This window comes from Sturnira hondurensis, unplaced genomic scaffold (assembly GCF_014824575.4).
Source record: "Sturnira hondurensis isolate 20B ecotype Veracruz unplaced genomic scaffold, ASM1482457v3 Scaffold0021143, whole genome shotgun sequence".
Lineage (NCBI taxonomy): Eukaryota > Metazoa > Chordata > Mammalia > Chiroptera > Phyllostomidae > Sturnira > Sturnira hondurensis.
The window spans coordinates 6,813,831-6,829,004 of NW_028093774.1; the positions used below are offsets into that span (position 1 = coordinate 6,813,831).

At 37.4% G+C, this 15,174-nt stretch overlaps 1 protein-coding gene across 10 annotated transcripts in view; it reads left to right on the top strand.

Moving 5' to 3' along the window:
- The window catches only part of BTBD7 (BTB domain containing 7), a 57,699-nt gene that overhangs the window by 18,863 nt on the left and 23,662 nt on the right, over positions 1-15,174 (top strand). For all 10 annotated transcript variants that reach the window (XM_037031091.1, XM_037031093.1, XM_037031094.1 and 7 more), the window contains 2 exons: positions 646-833; positions 1,193-2,272. In XM_037031091.1, coding sequence (XP_036886986.1) covers positions 752-833; positions 1,193-2,272 — 1,162 coding nt within the window. In that variant the 5' untranslated portion in view covers positions 646-751. The remainder of the gene's footprint in view (positions 1-645; positions 834-1,192; positions 2,273-15,174) is intronic.

Sequence of the window (15,174 nt, forward strand, 5' to 3'; positions counted from 1 at the left end):
GCTACAACATTTTTTCTTGTCAAAATGTGACCGGTACAGGGTTCCATGAGTTCTAAAGCTGTTGAGTACGGAGGTCTGACTACCTGGTTTCAGCCGCTCATCATTCCTCCCCCTCTTTCAGTAAAATGCCCAATTTTACAGATTAAAAATCAATTTAAGTAGTTTTACCTAAGGTAGAAAAACAATAAACCTATCATTTAATTAAATCTGCTTTTGTATATATGTACTGGTATCAGCCTCCTAAGTGTTTAAAAATTGTTTTGAATATTAGATTATAATAACTGGTGGCTGCTTCTAAGGACTAAAAAAAAATGAAAATTTTTTTCTAGTCTAAATACTTTTTTTGTGATTCTTTCCCCTGTAATTTGAATCACTTTCTATAACTGTATATTTACATTAGTCTGATATGTTGCTTTTTACTGTCAGAAAGTATAAAATTGGTATATTTTATGGCTCAAAATTACACCTAATTCTGATTCATAATTGGTGTTTAACTGTTTACATTTTCTGAAATTTTTACATGTGAATTTGACAGCATGTCATTATTTGCAAATAAATGCAGTTTTCAGTAGCTTGCTTTCTTTTACCGTGTAATTTGGGATACATTTGAAAGTATGAATAAAATTATTTTTGTTTCATGTCAAGAAATGGATGAAAAGAGGCTGCTGGATCCAGGGTTGATAGTTCATAAAGGCCTCTGGGATTACACTCTGAAGAATCAGCGGATGGAGTGCCTGAGTGACTGAAGAAAATGGGTGCTAATGCATCTAACTATCCTCATTCATGTTCCCCAAGGGTAGGGGGAAATTCTCAAGCCCAACAGACTTTTATAGGTAACTGTTTCAGTGTTTTCTAACTTTATTTTCTTTAGTGAATATAAATGGAATTGTGTTTTCAGTGGTCTTTTTGAATGAAAAGAGGATTGAGCTATGAAAAGTTGTTATAGATAATAATTCTATAGCATCCAGGGTTTTTTCCCCACAAATGTAAATTTGCTCTGTTTGCCCTATTCCTTATTTAATATAAAAATGAGTTATTTGAACTTGTATTTTTATAAAAGCAAAATCAGGGTTTTTAAAAAATGGTTCAGAAATGTCTATAAAATTTTTTAGCATGAAATATATGTTAAAGTGAATGTTGAAAATGAATGTTAAAAAAAGAAACATTTTCATTTGTTTGATTTCCTTCTTAGGGACATCATCCTATTCTCAGCAAGGCTATGGTTGTGAATCAAAATTGTATAGCCTTGACCACGGCCATGAAAAACCACAAGACAAAAAAAAGAGAACCTCTGGCCTTGCCACCCTCAAAAAGAAGTTTATTAAGCGTCGAAAATCTAATAGGTCTGCTGATCATGCCAAGCAGATGCGAGAACTCCTGTCCGGGTGGGATGTGAGAGATGTCAATGCATTAGTAGAAGAATATGAGGGAACTTCAGCCTTAAAGGAGCTTTCTCTACAAGCCAGTTTGGCTAGACCAGAAGCTCGGACATTGCAGAAAGATATGGCCGATCTTTATGAGTATAAGTATTGTACTGATGTAGACTTAATATTTCAAGAAACTTGTTTTCCTGTTCATCGTGCCATTCTGGCAGCAAGGTGTCCATTTTTTAAAACACTGCTTTCTTCCTCACCCGAGTATGGGGCAGAGATCATAATGGACATCAATACAGCTGGTATAGATATGCCTATGTTTTCTGCGTTGTTACACTACCTTTATACTGGAGAGTTTGGAATGGAGGACTCGAGGTTTCAAAATGTCGATATCCTGGTTCAGCTTAGTGAAGAATTTGGAACACCAAATTCCCTTGATGTAGATATGCGTGGACTTTTTGATTACATGTGTTATTATGATGTTGTCCTTAGTTTTTCTTCAGACTCTGAACTGGTTGAAGCTTTTGGTGGAAATCAGAACTGTTTGGATGAAGAGCTCAAAGCTCACAAGGCTGTCATTTCAGCACGGTCCCCATTTTTTCGAAATTTATTACAAAGGAGGATACGAACTGGTGAAGAAATCACAGATCGAACTTTGAGGACTCCCACAAGAATTATATTAGATGAGTCCATTATACCAAAAAAATATGCAAAAGTTATATTACACTGTATGTATACTGACGTGGTGGACCTCTCCGTTTTGCACTGTAGCCCCTCTGTGGGGAGTCTCGGTGAAGTTCAGGCTCTCGTTGCAGGGAAACCAAACATGACCAGGGCAGAAGAAGCCATGGAACTGTACCACATAGCACTGTTCTTGGAATTTAACATGCTTGCACAAGGTACGAAATTCTGATTTTTAACTTTGCTTTCTAAAATTACCCATTTGTCTTCCAAAATGAAAACATAACCAGTACATTCCATGATTTCAGTGTTTGGAGTGTGAAAGGGCCAGTTTATTTCAAATGTAGAGTTATGACATCTAAGACAGAATTAAGGGTTAGTATTAATGTGTCACTTCATTTAGTATTAAAAACAAGCATTCAAAACTAGTGACTAAGAGCAGTCAATACGTGAGACTTAAGGCTCCTTCTTCCCTAATGTAAGATGATAGGTATGGGATATATAATTACCCAGTTACCATCCACCTACACCCTGTCTGCACCCAAGTTTCGTACAGGCCATGTTTCTGGATTTCAAGGTTATACTTGATCTAGGACTTCTTGGATAACTTACTTTGTCTTATTTACACTTGGTGTCTTATAGATGCTGAAGCGTTTAGAATAAGAATGAAAGTTCATAACAACAATGAATATAGTCACAATTGGGTATATTCAAATTTATTGACTCAGAATTAGGCAGGATTTCTGATTTAAATTTTAAAATATTCTGTACCTTTTCAAGCTCAGCTTGGACTTAAAACAGCAGCTTACAGCTTGTGTGGCATGTAAAGTACAGTTAGTGCTAGATTCATGTGCCTTCTTCATTTAATTTAAGCTAAAATTTCCAAGTTAGGGCAGCACATTTTTTACTGTAGCCAAATTAATATGTGGCATTACATTAAAATAAACGCATCTGTTGGTAAACATTAGAATCTTAACATTTCCAGGCTGAAAAGAGACCCTCCGTGGGAGAGCAAAGGGTAATTGCTGACTTGACAGAGTATTCTTAGCTTTCTGTGGCCACATATTAAAAGAAAACAGGTTATATGACATGAAATTACCTGAGAAGTGTAGCTAATGAGTATTTGCTAAAAGAACATTAGAAGTTGCCAATCAGAAGAGAATGTTAATGGTTTCGGTAAAAGACCAATTTAATAAGAAAAGCTAAGCACATTTTTCTAACTTGAAAATAATGTGTATTGTATGGCAAAATTAACAAGCTAATAGGACTTTGAGAACGAAAAAATAAAATGAAGCCCCAGTTAAATAACATGTCAGGAATAAAATGAGAAGAATTATATAGAAGATAATGATAAATGTAAATGAAAAGTTGAGATTTCTACTACATAAAGAATTTTTTTTAAGATCTTATTTCACCATTGTCTTTTTAGTAATGGTACTAATCTTGTTTCTGTACTACAGTCAAAGTGTCATTAAAAGATTTTCCTATTGGTCATTATATTAATAATAGTAGACCATTTAGATGTCAGACTATGGGAATATAGTCTGACAAAAAATAGCCTATCAGCAGTGTGGCTGGGTTGCTCAGTTGGGTAGAGAATCTTCCTAATATGCCCAGGTTGTGGGTTTGATCCCTGGTCCCACATAAATGAATCAACCAGTGAAGGCATTAATAAGTGGGGAAAGCACATTGATGTTTCTCTTTCTCTCCTTCCCTTTCTCCCTAAAAAATCAGTAAATTTAGAAAAATTAAACATTAAAAGCAGAGATTTTAAAAAAAACCTAGGAGCTTGACCTTTTATTCCTTTATTGTGTAAAACCAAATTTGTCAGAAATTTCTTCTACAGAAAAATTTGATGGTTGCAACATTACCATCATACCATTATACCAAAAAGGTATAAATAATATGGTTTTATTTTTGACATGCTTAAAAAATAAGAAACTGAAGTGTATTTTACATATTTTACTATTTTTAAAAATGGGACGGGCCTGCGAACCACACAATCGCCGTTCGATTCCCAGTCAGGGCACATGCCCTGGGTTGCAGTCCCCAGCAGGCCAGCTCCCAGCAGGGGACTCACAAGAGGCAACCATACATTGATATTTCTCTCCTTCTCTCCTTCCCTTCCCCTCTAAAGATAAATAAATAAAATCTTTAAAAAAAAATGGGAAAGCATCTTTTAAATATAGATATTTTTGTTGTTTCAAGTTTTGAATGAAAAGTAAAATTGTGAGCCAGCTCTTGGATTTTAGGTAATGGTTGATCTAGAGTTCTTTTATAATAAGTGAGATAATTTTTTTAATCACCCAGCTAGAAATTTTATTATTATTATTTGGGGGGTATACACTGAGTAAACAGCTCTGAAAATGTGAGAATATACCATGGTTTTAAAATTTTTTGAGTAAAAATCCACTCTTTAGGAGAACTATAGTTTTCTCATGAACTTTAACAGCCTAATAATGGGCCTGCTGTGAGAATTTGTTGTCTTGTCACAGAATACTGTTGACCTCAAAACAAAATAGCCCAGAAATGGCACCGACATCTACATGCATATTCCATTATAGGACATTTTACAGTAGTACCCTTTAAACTGCAGACTTAATTTTTTTGTCTTAATCAAAAGGAGTTTTCTTGCAGGAGGTTGGGGGGTGAAGGTGGAAGAGGATATAAGGGCGATAAATGGTGATGGAAAAACTAATTTTAAAAAGGAAAGAAAAGGCATAGTTTCCAATCTTTGGAATATGAAATTGATAATTTTATTTCCCAAATGGACTATAATGCATTGTCCATATTTTTAGTCATAATACATATGATTATATTGAATTAAAAATCTAACAAACAACTGAAAGCAGTGACCTAATTTTTCCCCCTAGCAACTTGGTTAGATTCCAAGAGTGAGTGACCTGAAACAAATGGCAAAGACCAGCCGTCCTCACCACCTCCTCAGTTCCTCCGTCCCGACCGTCCTCTCCATTGTTCCCGGGTCAGCTCTCTTCCTCTGTCTTAGTTCGTTTGTGCTGGCAGTTCGTTTCACTTCTTCTGTAATTGTTTCCTCTTCAGCAGATTATCCCGGCTATACTTCCTAGAGAATAATGGAGCTAAGTTAGAGACGATTATCAGCAGATCAGAGTAGTAAGTATAAGTTTCAGTTAAGCATGCACTTTAGATGGGGAATTAATCTGTTTCAGGAATGGCAGTTCAAATTACTCTCAAGTTATACATCTCAAATAATGAAATTTAGCACTTATTTTTTTTACACAAAGTTATGACTAGGGTTGTAAAGTGTAATATTTAATTACATGTTTTATTTTAGAACCTGAACTGTTTTTCATGTAGATAACAGATGTTCCACTACTTTCCTTTGTCTTGAAATATTTTTGCCTTTGATCTTTAAATGGCCAAATTCTACCCTACTCTTTAAAATCAGACTTACAGCTTTCCTTGTATTGTTCTAGGCATTCCAAATTAAAGTATTTTTTACTTCCTGCAAACTTCTGAAACCCTTTCTTTTAGACTTTCTCATCTTCTGACCTGTGTTACCTGTCTTATTTCCCCTCCCTACCAGTGTGTTATATACTCTTAACTATGAAGACAAGGTCAGAGTTTTTCTCATCCTTGAATCACCCTGAGATCCTAATACAGTGTTCTGCTCTTTCAGTTACGTATTTTGAATTATCTTTCATGCCTGTGAAAAACAGGTAACTTTTCTTCTTTTAAAAAATGGAGGAATGTAATCATTGTTTAACCTTAGAAGTTTCAAATAAAAGGAAAGCACTAAACCTCAATCTAGGGGATAAAATATAAAGTATTACTTATGAAAGTAAGTTTAGATGTAGTCTAAATGGTGTATAACTCTCTACCATTAAACTTGGTTTTAAGTTAAATTTCAAATAAAATTATGTCATCAAGTCTTTACTTTTTGGGTCCATTGATATGAAATAGAATATCAGTTGGATTTAAAATATTCATAGACGATAGCCAAAGATTGATCAAGCAAACAGAAGTGATAAAGAGAAAGAACTCACAGTTACAGCAGCAGTGTGGTGATTGAGGGGTACAGGGTTATAGAGGCTGGGAGAGGGTGCAGGGGAGATAAAGGGTAATGGGGAAACGTGTGATACAACACAGGTAAGTAAGAGTTAACCAACAAAAAAGGTTCATCCAAGGTCAGTCAGTCCTTTTCTAACTTATAATTTAAATTAAAAAACTAATCATGTATCTAAAATTTCAATAATAAAAATGTGTTTATAATAACAAAACAAATATAATTTAGAATGTTAAAGTAACTTGGAAATTGTTCTAAATTAGTCATTTTTTAAACTTTTTTGTCATGTTTAATTTATTAAGGAAATATAGCATTGTAAAGGGTTGCCATTGATTCTTGTCTGTTGAAGGTAGAGTATGAATTCACCCTTATGTGAAAATTTAAAAGGCAGTGAGTGTAAATTAATATTACATCTTGTTATATGACTTTGTAAATGTCAGTGTTTATTAGGCACTTTGTAGGCATAGCCAAGAAGTGTTATTTCTAGGTACAGTTCATCTACAGTAAAGTCTATCACATGTTTTCTATTTCTTTTTATTTAATTAGAAACCTTTTCTCAGCAATAAGCAAAACCTTTTCTCTGTGATACCGAAATTCTAAGGGTGCCACAGTGGAGGGAAATGGTGAAATTGCAGAGAACTTTCAACCTCAGACGGCAAAACAGGGCCGTAGAAAAGGGTCCACAGGGCTTTCCTGCGGTGGTGGGTTCTTCGGCCCAAAGTCCCACTTTGATTCAGTTATAGTCCTTTTCTCTTAGAAACACTGACAGATGGCTTAATTGCTGCCTTTGCCTAAAGCCCCAACTTATTTTTATTTTTCTGACTCTACCATCGTGAAACCTTGAATATTCGTTTACCTTTCATTGCCAAGAAGTACAAAAACTATGCAATCCAAGAAGCAGGTTATTTGGTATAAGGAAAATAGAATCGGGGGAGGACATGAGTGATGGAGCAGGGAAATACCCGGGCTTTTTGAACTCAGTATTGAGATAGATAAAGTTTCTGCCTTAAAAATAGGTATTGTAGTTAGCTCCTAAAGTTTCAAAGTGGAAGGACTCTGAGCAGACAAAAGTCTGTCTACTTTTGGCTTTGGATGAGGCTAAAATAAAGTATTCTAAGTTAGATAGATTAGAATGACGTTATTTAGCTGTTGCTGTGTGCAGAACTCTGGGCTAAACTCTCTGTAGAACACCTCACTTAATCTTTACAGTAACCTACATAGTAGCTGCTGTCATTTTTTCCATTTTTGAGATGAGGAAACAAAATCCTTCAGTTGTTACTTCCCCAAGGTCACTTCTAGTGATCAAAGGATGGACTTCAAAACAAGAACTTACACTCAGTAGCTAAGTTTCCTATATACTTTGCATTTGTAAATAAACCATCTGCCATAGCAACTTTAAATTTGGATGATTTATTTCAAAAGCAGTTCATGTGCATCGTTGAAGAAAAGGTGTGATACAGAAACACAGCCTAAGGTATATTTCACCCACTACTACTTCTTTCCCCAAACTCTTAACTTTGAACAGTTAGGAGTTTTCTTTCCTTTTCTTTTCTTTTCTTTTTTTTTAATTTCTTAAATTTTTTTTTTTTTAGAGAGAGGGGAAGGGAAGAAGAAAGAGAGGGAGAGAAACATCAATGTGTGGTTTCCTCTCACATGGCCGCCACTGGGGACTGGGCCCACAACCCCAGGCATGTGCCCTGACTGGGAATCGAACCGTGACCCTTTGGTTCACAGCCCGCGCTCAAACCACTGAGCTACACCAGCCAAGGCCAGGAGTTTTCTTACAAACCTTTATATGTGCAGGAATGTATGTGTGTGTTTCATGTGCATATCTTATTCTGTTGTATTGGGTTGGCCAAAACATCTGTATGGTTTTTTCCATAAAAGACGCATTTTTCATTTTCACTAGTAACGTTACTAATTTGGATATTTTGAGTGTGTCTCTCGCTATCTCCCTTGAGGTATAGTGTTGATTGTTCTCCATTAATATTTTGATTTGATCCTGTCACTTCAACTGGTCTGCCCAACCATGGAGCCTCACCCAGCCAGAAATCTCCAGCAGGAAACTTCGCAAACCACTTTTGACACATTCGATCAGTCACAGCACCTTCTCCATACACTGCACAAATCATTTTTTGTGTTTCAGTTGCATTTTTACCTTTCTTGAAAAATAAAGTATGATATGCCAGAACTGTTGCATATTTTCTTCCATCTTTGGAATAAAATTTCTCCCATTCCTTCCATTAAAATGGCTACACAAAAATTTGCCAGTTTTGGTAAGTTTTTTTTTCAATGCACATTGGTGTGACAGCTGTCACAATACAATCTAACAAAATTGTTTCAAATAAAATTGAAGACACCTAAGCACTAACTAACTACTAGAGCCATCGTCTGGAAAAAACAAACATTTTGGCCAACCCAGTACAAAGAGCACCACACTATACACTTTATTATTTGTTGCTTTTGCTTTTATAAATACCTCCTAAAGGCCAGATCATAATTTGGAGTGTATTTATATGGAATCACTAAAACAGTGAATATAAGCTATTCTGACAGTTCCTTGCCTCCAACTATTTTTTTCATGTATTTTGATGAAAAGGAATATCAATTTCTGTTATAAATTAACATGGGCTAACCTCACTATGTCTCCATGAAGGGGATGCCTGATGCACTGAATGATTTTGAGCTCTGTTTTGGCATTTCTGCTAAAATTTTTTTGTGTACCTCATATTAGCATTGACATGTCTATAAAACTTATGATAAATGCTTTGTATGCCATGTCACTTGAAGGCGAAATATCCACCCATGTGAAAATAGTGCCAGGAAATGGAAAACACAGTTGGTGTGCTTAAATGTCTATTTCTAACCATAGTCCTCTTCAACCATGATAGAATTGGCCTATTTCAAAGTGGATTGGTTTCAAATTTACATTTCCACTGTCAGTGTTCTTCCTAATTGAAATTTTCATTCAAGAACATTGTAGAATTTTGATGTTGATTCGTGAAAATATTTCAAGAAAATGACATGGGTTTACTAAACCTGCTGATACCAGAGCTTGTAGCTGAGGTTTAGAAAACGTTCTAAGCTAAATTTTGTACTTAATAGTTTCTTTGTTATTCTTACAGCTCATATTAAATTCTGGATTGATAGGTTTTAAAGTGAAACAGTAGAAAGACCGTGTTTAAAGTCTTCCATGGTATGAACTGCTCTCCTAAACTACATTTTGGTATGAGATGTGTTGTTTTAAGGGAGCGCACGATCATATTTAAGAGATAACTAACCAGTAGATACCAAAAAATACCACTGACTTTATTTTCTGAGAATCATAACATGTTTTTACACATAAGAGCTTTGGATCTTCCTTTCACTACGATGGAATTAAAGTGCCAGCTGACGTTTTGTCACTGGTGGGAAGATGGTTTTGGGGTGGCAAACAGGTGGGGGTGTAGATGGGTATTTTTTGGTTTTAGATAAGGAGCTGTGAACCTCTGAGTTTTTCACATGCTGAGTGCTAGGGCTGTTTTTATTTAGCAGTGTAATAAATGATCTTTGAGGGGAAATTGCACGGTTGTCAGTGTTTGCTGGTCTCTGACTGCTCTTCCCTCTTTAGACCACACTCCCTTCTTAACCCCCCATCCCTCGCACGTGCCAGGCCTCGCTTCGGGGTTTGGTGCTTCAGTGCAGTGGGGCCTCACTGAGGAAATAATGACAGTGGTAGCTGAAACCGTAAGTTGAAACAGTGTACTATGTTATGAGTATATTATTCTATTTGACCCTAAAAGTAATCTGATGAAGTAAATTTTGAGGATTGGAAAACATTTTTCAGATGAGGAAATGTGAAAAATTTTACACATCACACAGTTGTGGGGAACAGGGATCTGGCCTGGTCAGTCTGACTCCAGATGTGTATTTTGCATCTGTCCTCCAGCAAGGTGCCTGCACAGGACAGCCTGTGCTCACTTTCAAGGGTTCAGGCACCCTGTAGGTCCGGTTGGAGCCCCTGCATTACACTGTAGCAGAGGCTTATTTGCGATGCCGTTGCCAGAGAAACAACATCCTATGAATACCTTTCCTTTTCGTTATGCCATTCTCACTTACCTCCCCAAACACTTAAACAGAAGTGTTAAAAGTGTGTTAGGGCCCTGGCTGGTGTGGTTCAGTGGATTGATTGCTGGCTTGCGAACCAAAGGGTCACCGGTTTGATTGCTGGTTCAATTCCCAGTCAGGGCCCAAGCCTGGGTTATGGGCCAGGTCCCCAGTAGGGAGTGCACAAGAGGAAACCAGACAGTGATGTTTCTCTCCCTCACTTTCTCCCTTCCCCTCTAAAAATGAATAAATAAAATCTTTTTAAAAAATATGTTAGGGAACATTATAAAGTAAGCATTAAAAATATATAAATCTATTTAATTAAGAATCTTAAGGGTTCTTAAATTTAGTTTTTTTGTTTCCTTTTATGGCTTAAAGAGAAATCTTCACTCTTTATCAGTGGTTGTGTGGTGTGTTTTGGCCTTCTCCTCTATTTACTAAGTTAAAGGTTATTCCCTAGAAGTTTTCAGCTTCTTTCCCATCTTTGTCTGCATTTCCCTCTCGCACAACTTGGCAAAAGCTGTAAGAATAGAGTGCAAGCACTTGGCGCACGTTTTCACACAGAGAACGCGAATCTCACTGCCGCTTTCTCATCGAAAGGGAGTCATGTTCTCAGAGTAGAGAAAATTCTCATTTCCTTTACACTATTTGCTGGATTTTGTGGTCAGTGGTTAATATTATACTGAGCCCTGAGGGAAGGAACACCCAACAACTTTCATAGTCTGATGAGTGCTTTTTGTTTTTCTTTTCTAGTAATTTGACTTTTTGAACAGGTACATTCACATGAAACAGTATTCAAAAGGTAAGAAAAAGGGATTCATTGACGAGTCCCCTGTCCTTCCAACTTTTTGTCTCCCAAACCACTCAGGTTCCCTTCACAGAGGCAAACAGTGATAGTAGTTTCTTGTGTTTTCATCCATCCAGAGAATGTCTCAGAACATACCTTTTAAAGTATATTGAAAGGAGCATAAAAAGATATTTAGAATAGGTCTATAATGTTAGTGATGCTTTCTGGCATCTAGCTATTGCAAGAGAATATTGTAACTATTAAAAGAGTCAGACACTTTAAAAAGATATACTTCCATGTAGGTAACTATGCTACACTTCGACTCTGCTTCTGTATTGCACCTCTCTACCCAACAGAGACAACCAAATTGTGAACATTGGCCAAAAGGGTTTGAGAAATAAAACCCAGAAAAACTCAGCCTACTGTTCTTTTGTAGCAAAGAGATTTAATCTAGATTTTTTCCAGCTCTATTGAGATGTAATTAACATAATATTGTGTAAGTTTACGGTGTACAGTATATTGATTTGATACATGTATGGATTGCAAGATGTTTCCCGTAAAATTCACACATCTTTTACCTCACATAATTAACATTTTGTTGTTATGGTGAGAACATTAAAGTTGTCTGCTCATAGCAGCTCTCAGATTTGCAGCGCACTGCTGTTACCTATAATCGCCACGCTGCTGTACATTAGATCCCTGGGCTGCAACCAGCCTGTAACTGGAAGTCTGCAGCCTTCGACCAGTGCCTCCCTTCCCCCGCTCTGCAGCTCCTGCAAAGCACCCTTCTCCTGCTTCTGAGTTTGACGCTTTAGATTTCACATACTCGTGAGATCGTGCACTAGTTGTCTTGCTCTGTCTGGCTTATTTCACTTAAAATAATGCAGCCAGCGTTCATTCACATTGTCACAAATGTCAGGAGTTTCTGTTTGTGGCTGAGTAATACTCCATTTTATATATGCAGGGTGAGGCGAAAGTAGGTTTACAGTTGTTTGTAAGGAAAATAATAAAATGATAATACAAAAATAAACTGTTTTTGTGTGCTCACAACTGTAAACCTACTTTTGCTCCTCCCTGTATAACACACTTTTCTTCATCCGTTCATCTGTTGGACACTTGCATCGTTTCCATGGATTGATCGGCTGCAGTGAACGTGAGAGTGCGGGTGTCTCTCCGAGGCAGTGGTTTCATCGTCTTCAGATGTGTTTACCTGTAAAGGGACCACCAGGGCACATGGTAGTTTTATTTTTAATTTTTGGGGGGACCTTTGTACGGTTTTCTGTAGTGTCTGTGTCAGTGTCTGTTTCCACTAGCAGTGCCCCAGGGTTCCCTCTTCTCCACATCCTCGCCGACACTGTCCTTTGCCTTTTTTATAATAGCCATTCCAACAGGTGAGATTATATCTCATCATAGTTTTGATTCACTTCCCCTAATGATTAGTGATGTTGAGCACCTTTTCATGTATTTGTTGGCCATTAGTGTGCCTTTGGCAAAATGTCTTTTCAAGCCTTTGGTCCATGTTTATTCAGATTGTTTGCTATTGAGTTGTATCGGTTTCTTTTTTTTATATTAACCCCTTATCAGATACATGATTTGCAAATATTTTCTCCCATTCTGTAAGTTGCCTTTCATTTTGCTGATTGTTTCTTTTTGTGTACAGAAGCTTTTTTAGTTTGATGTGGTTCCACTGGTTGATTTTTGCTTTTTAATGTCATACCCAAAAAGTCATCACCAAGACCAATTTCAAAAAGCTTTTTTCCAAAGTTTTCTTCTAAGAGTTTTACAGTTTTGGGTGCATTTAAGTTCTTACTCCATTTTGAGTTAATTTTTATGAGTGATTTAAGATAGCGGTCCAATTTCAGTGTAGGGGACAGGTTTAAAATAAAAATAGAACGATCAGCTATCGATGGTATCTTGGATATGGGCTTTGGGAAAGGGAATCAATAATAGTACTCAGGTTTGGTGACTGAGGAGATGAGATAATTCTTCTTTAAAACAGATTAGAAATGGGGTAAATAGATTTCTCAGAGAATGACTTCTGAGTTTAAGATGTCTGCAGATATCTGTGTAGAACTCTCCACTGGGAAGTTTGCGAAGTGAGTCTGGGAGTCGGCTGCGAGCTGTGGGCCAGAACTGTAGGCCTGAAAGTCATAAGGACGCAATGCGAGTTATGGGAGCGTGGAGACAGATGACGTCACCCAAGAAAGGGTGCACTGCTGGAGTCCTGTCTTCACAGGGCTCGGCCAGTAGCAGAGCATTGGAACGAACGAAGGGTTTCAAGAGTACAGTCTCATCTAACCTCCTAGCAACTCTGAGTTAGGAGTCTGATTCCAGTTTTACAAATGAGAACATTCAGGCTCAGAGGAGTTAAAAGTGAGTTAACTCTCAAAGGAGTTAAAAGTAGCATCATATCATTTTACTGAAAGTGACCCAGCTGCTAAGTGGTCAGAGTGGGATTTCAAATCCAATCTGTATGATTTCAAAGCCCTTTTTTTTCTTACCATGTCTTACTTCTTTGTAAACCTCAAGTTTAAATAGTATGGTGTTATCATTATTTTTTTCCTTCTGCCAGTATTCTGGTTTAGTAAGATTGTGGTACGTCCTTTTAAATAACCTTTTTTTTTTCTGATTTCCCCTGCTTCATCCCTGAACACATCTATCAGATTACCTTTTCTGTGAGGTTGACACATGGTACTCACCCTCCAGTCCAGTGCCTGCTTTAAAACCATGGCCTTGACAGCGGTCCTCTGCTGGCTCCCGAGAGAGGCCTGTCAGCCTGGCGTGCGAGGCTCCCCACAGACTCACGAGGACTGTTCAGAGCCTTTCCGCATTTCCTGGTTCTCATCAGTGCTTATTCATGTATTTGGATGTTGTTTACATGCAGATTTCGTTGCGATGATCTCGGTGTTCTTTATAAGGGCTTCATTTTAATGTTTAAATTAAATTTTAATCTTTAGGTTATAGTACTCTCATGTTTACTCTGTTATCATTTTTCTTTAAATGACTATCTTTGTGTTGGAAGCATCTTAAATGCCGTCTGACATGAGTCCCACATCCATTGTGGGGCTTTCTGTCCACTCATTTCTAATGTGATAAGCCAGTCTTTGCTCCTACATTTTTCTAGAAGGATCCTTTTTTTTTCCTCTTTTTTTGAGAGGAGGAGAGGAGAGCAATTCTAATCATTAGAAGTTTAAAATTAGAAATATTCTTAATATTGAGTCAGGCTCCTCCTTTTAACAGTCTGTTTCCAGGACCTGCCCCAGGAACAGCACGGAGGCTGAGTCTGGTCCTCTCTCCTTTGCCTCGTGAAGTGTCATCAGACATTTCAAGACAGTTCTCAGTCTCTCCTTAGAGACGTAAGCCAAATAATCCTATTTGCTTGGACCTTTTCTCCTATGACAGCTCTTAAATTTTCTCCTGAGGATTCTGGAGTTTTGTCGGTGCCCCATCTCAAAACATGGGTGCCGGAACACAGCACCCGACAGGAGAGCATACAATGTTCTTCCTTTGATTAGGGCCCTATGCTTGTATCTTAAAAGCCTGCGATTTCTTCAGCTTTATAGCAGCCATGTTACACTGTACATTCATTCACTTAAAATACCCGGATGTGATTTTTACACAGGTGGTGGTTACACTAGCTCTCCCCTCTCATCTACTGTGCAGTTGATTTTCTTTAACCTAGAGAACTTTCCTGCTTTCCTACTTCCCTAGGAATGTTTCCTCTTCATTTTGAACCATCATTTTAGCCAAGTATGATCATGTTATCCAGCGTGTTGTTAACCATGTTTCCCAGTTTTAGGGCATCTGGAGACTTCGAGGCATACGTTCCACGTCTCCTTTCAAGTTCTTAATAAATATCAAAAACAGAGACCCTCCGGTTCATCCGCCAAGTTAGTCAGTGCTACTTAGAATGGTTCTGTGAACCACTTTTCTGCCATCCGTCTTCATCTCCTCATCATATCTGCAAAGGTCTCATTTGTAAATTCGACAGTTTTATTTGGTACCTACCATGTGCAGAGAGATGCTAGGGAGACCGTGAAGACAGCAGTCCCTGTTCTGTGGAGCTAACAATCTAGAGAGAGCAGGAGGTATTTTGTTAAATGTTCTGCAGAAATTGGTTTATATAATTCCCTAAGATATTCTCTTTATTTGGTACCATATCAGAAAAGGAAATAATGAATCATTACTTTTTGCAGACTTTA